The following is a 4735-nucleotide window of genomic DNA, read 5'->3' as shown; positions in this document are numbered from 1 at the left end:
ACGCCTAGAGCTTCCAGGGAGGAGATGCGGCCAGGACAATCGCCGACGCGTGGGACACCGTTCGGTATCCCCTGACGATTCTTATGGCGGTCACTCTGTACAGCTTCCTTAAGGGCAGAATGCTACGGCGACTCGCCATCAGATCGTCCGCCCATACCGGGGTCCTGTACAACGCTCTAGACTGAACGACACATTCGTATAGTCGGCGCACCGCGATTCCTATCCCGCCGATGTTCGACAGCATACCGCACAAAGCGTTGACCGCCGCCGACACCTTTGGAACTAGGGAGTCAAACTCGGGAGCGCGGCCCGAACGTCCACTGGCTGTCGATGATGAGACCCAGGTACTTTATCTGCGATACCATCTCGACAGCTTCTCCAATCATGCTAAACTAAACCCTAACCTAACCCTAGCATGACAATAAATAAAATGCTGTGCTTTCAGGATTGAATCAAATTTCTCTTACAAATATTATATTAAAATACATATTTAACTTAATTAGCTCACTTGTTATAGAAAAATTGCCTAAAAATAAAAATAAGCCCTATATTACAATTTGTCTTCTTTATACGTAGTTGCGTATATACTCTATCAATTTATTTCATTATAACTAACGAAATAATTTTATCGAATTACATCATTTCAAAATTTTTGTATGTATCTTCTATGTTTATTTTCTGTTCGATTGAATATAAAATTTCTTCGCTCGAAATGTACTTTTTTAAAAGATCCTTCAAATCATTTGGATTGTCCAGATTATCCGCACTCATCGTATATCTCTTTATTTTATTAATCGCTCTCATCATACAGCTTTCAAATTCTACACTCTTCTCCTTCAACTTTTGATAAGCGCAGTGTAATTCGCTTGTTTTGTGTTTGAGACCGGAATTGATTTTCCTTATGGCACATAGCTCATTTTTCAAAGCAGTTTTCTCAGATTCTAACCGATCCAATTTCGAATTTGCTGTATCCAACCGAACCCGTAAAGACTCTTTTTCGTCTCTCAGTGTCGTCAATTCCGTTTTCAATGCTTGAATTTCTTCAGTCGCGATTCGCAGCTCTTCCTTCCTTTTTTCGTCTTTCGTGAAGTTAACAACCAAGCTGCATCTTAGAGAATTTATCTCCATTTTTAGGGCAATGTTCTGCACTTTTAGTTTGTTCGCAATTTCCATTAATTTCTCGATTTGCGTTCCGGCTTGTTCCGTTGTCGACCTGTCATAAGGGCATATACTTGACTGACCGATACGTGTTACTGCTTTTACATTATTCATATCATGACTCAAGTAACTATTGATCTCTTTATAATAAAAATTCACGATTTCTAGCTTGTTCGAGGTAGGTTTAAACACGATTTCATTCGTTTCGTTCTCTACTAATTCAGTCTTCTGCTTTCGAAGCTCATCCTTCGTGCAAGCCAATTGCATTTTAACTTCAAAGTTCTGACTCCTCAAGTTTAATACCTCGAATCGTAACGATTCGTTTTCTACAATCACTTTCTTTAGCTCTTCTTTTGCTTCCATTAATTTTATTTTGTCATTCAAGCGTTTACCAGATTTGCTATTAAAAGCTTTTCTCGTTGCACGCTCCACGTGCATTTGTTCATTTTGTTGGCTAAAAATCGACTTGCTATACACCACTGTTTCCTCTTTTTCTATATTGGAGATTTTGGATCGTAAACTGGTCGTATACTTCTGTTCCAACAATTGTTTTTCTTTTTTCAATGTGGCGTTCATCACCTCTAAAATTTGTAGCTGGTTCTCCAATATCTTGCATTCGCTGTGAATTTCATTCAGTCTCAAGTTCAGTTCCTCGGTTGCTTTCCTCAACGTTTCATTGTTTTGTCTTACCTCATCGAGAGTAGTTTGTAGAGACATGTTTTCCGATCTCATTTTACTATAATCCGCTTTTAATTTGTTTAATTCGACAATAGAATTTTGTTCATTCACCGTTTTAACTTGGTTCAATAGATCGTTTAGTGTGACACTGTTCTTGTCTAGTTCGTTAATGCGTGTTGCGAGTTGATTCTTTTCTAACAGAAGTGTTTGCACGCGGTTTTCGAAGTTAATTTTCTTTAAAGTCAGTCCGTTTAAATCATCGTGCAGTTTCGAGTTTTCAAATTCTAGTTGTTTTATTTTGTCCCCGATCCTGTTCGATTCTGTTTGCGTAACTTCCAATTTGTTACTTAAATGTTCATTGCTCGTTCTAAAGTTTCTGATTTCTTCGAGTAGACTGTTGCGTTCACATTTATACTTATCAATCTTGTCCTCAAGCATGGTACATTTGGTGCGAACGTGATTTACGGATTTTTCTAGTAGCTCCTTTTCGATCTTTATATTCGTCAAATTCACGTTTAATTGTTCTTTCTCTTTCTCGAGATTCGCCCTTTTGATGTCTAATTCGTTGTAATCGGATTTTAAGTTGGTGAACTCTTTCAGTCGTTCATCGGCGGTAGCTTTTTCTGCGCCTAGTTGATACACGAGCACCTCTTTTTTCGACTCTAAATGAAAAATGTTCGTTTCCAGTCTTGTTTTAGCATCGGAAAAATGGTACAATTTAATTTTCAGATCGGCAATTTCGCGATTCGCATTATCGAAATTTTCATTCGAAATTGCTAAGTCCACCTTCAGTTGTTGTAATTCAGCATTCATTTTCTCTATCGCTTCTTCCGAACGCTTTGCATTTTCATTTTCTTTTAATTTTTTATTTTCCTTCAAAGTAATCTGAATGTTTCGTGTCAAGTCCGTGATCTTGGCGTTTAATGCTTTCTCCATCGTGTTTCTCTCGATAAGAACGCTCCTTGCTTCCTCGCTTTTCTTTTGTACGGCGTCACGAATTTTTCCCATTTCCTTTAACAATCTTTCCTTATCGCTCTGAAGATTTTGTAATTTTTTTCTTGTTAAGCTCGCTTCGCGTTCCACCTTTTGTAGTTGTACCAGCTCCTTTCTCGAATCCTCCTGATCACGCTGGAGTTCCAACGCTTTCTCCTCCATCATCTTTATTCTCAACTTCGAAATTTTGTTCTCTTCCATTAGCATGACAATCTTTTTCTGTGTATGCTGCAATTCTTTTCTTTTTTGTTCCAACAAATTTTCAGTACCGAACAATTCCTGGTCAAGAACGTTTATATGGGCGTCTTTCTCATTCAGTTCCGACTTTAATCGAACGATCAAACCCTTCAACTGATCGATTCTCTTGAATGTATTTAGACGATCGCTGGATACGACGATCACTTCTAACTGCTTAATCTGGTGACACACTCTACCGACGAAATTTTCTAATTCTTCAAGGTCTTTCGATTTGTTGGAATTTCCTTCCGCACGACGATTCAATCCATTCATGGTCGACCGTGTCTTTTCGATGATCGTCTCGAGTTCTTCTATTTTAATTAAGTATTCTAGACCGTCGCTGCCGCCAATTCTATAATGGTTCTTTATATGATTATTCTTTAACTTATCAATTTCGATGTCGATTTCCTTTAAAGTCGAATCCAATGTTGCAAGTTGTTTCAAATACTCGTTAGATTTCATTACTTTGCCTAGAGATAATGGATTAAGTTGGTTGCTAAATTTTGCAAATCCGATATGCAGTTGCTTTAAATTAACGCTCAATTCGATGATTTTCTGTATATATTTTAAGTAATCCGGATCGCCACCAGCAAGCAGTACCTCGTGGTCGTTTTTTAGCTTGTTTCTTAAATCTTTTGCCAGTCGTTCGATATTATTAAGATTATTATGACTATTTGAATCAATGTTCCAAGAATTATTACCGTCATTAACTTTGAATCTATTTAATTCTGTCTTCAAACATTTCGTTAGATTATCCAGCTCAACAATTCTCTTCCGATAATCCGTGAGATTACCATTTCTGTATCTTATCACGGCTTTCAGTTTATCGATCTCGACGTACAAATTATCGTTTTTCATTTGCGACTTGTGCAAGCGATCGTTTACATTCACTAGTTCCTCGGATAGATTTGCTATTGTCTCGGCGACTTTGTTAACTATATCGGTGAATATAATTTCCATAGTGTAGTCGACCATCATGAAGTGCTTCAGTTTGCATTTTAAGTGTTCCACTTCCGAATTGTGTTCGTGACCCCCTTCCACCTCCTTCAACCGACTTTTCAGATATTGAATCTCGTTGTTCAAACGTTCTCTCTCGATTAAGTACTCCTGTTTAACTTCCACGGCCTTGTCATCGGATTTCCAAGCGGTTTCCCGCGTAACGTAGTCTCCATCTAGCAGAGCAGACTTAATATCAGCGATTTCTTTCTTCAAATCTTTATTCACCGTCTCTAGCCGTTTGATTTCTGTTTTTTGATGTTCGATCAATCGGACAGCGTGCAAAGTGTCGTCTGTGTCTCTTGCAGCGACTCGTAAAGCTAGCTTTAATCGCCAAATGTTGGATCGTAATTTCATACGGTCGTCCCGCCAGTTTCTCATCTGCTTCATTATGCTATTCATTTTACATAGTGTGGTAGATGCGGCGTGTGCTATTCTCGTCTTTTCTTTGAACGCGTTATCGTTATTTACCTCGATCGATAGACAATTGTCAAGGTATGCGTCCATCATTGTTAGATACTCATCTGCCTACCATGTAAGTGAAACCGAAATGTTTGCTTCGATTAATTTTAACTGATATTTTCGAGTCGGTGTGCTGATCGCGATCCAGTTATATCAGAGTTATATTCGCTGACCGAATTTGGCCTTTTTTGCTCGGTTGAATTGACAATGC

General features: G+C 38.4%; 1 protein-coding gene across 1 annotated transcript; it reads right to left on the bottom strand.

Annotated features, from left to right (window-relative positions):
- Positions 1-633: 633 nt before the first annotated feature.
- LOC110119316 (golgin IMH1-like) lies at positions 634-4452 on the bottom strand. Its single transcript, XM_020863196.2, has one exon. It carries the CDS (start codon positions 4450-4452, stop codon positions 634-636), a length of 3819 nt encoding a protein of 1272 aa, XP_020718855.2.
- Positions 4453-4735: the final 283 nt, after the last annotated feature.

This window comes from Bombus terrestris, chromosome 5 (assembly GCF_910591885.1).
Source record: "Bombus terrestris chromosome 5, iyBomTerr1.2, whole genome shotgun sequence".
In the NCBI taxonomy this organism is placed as follows: Eukaryota; Metazoa; Arthropoda; class Insecta; order Hymenoptera; family Apidae; genus Bombus; species Bombus terrestris.
The sequence above is the reverse complement of the archived record's forward strand: the minus strand, read 5'-3'. Positions and strand labels throughout refer to the sequence as shown.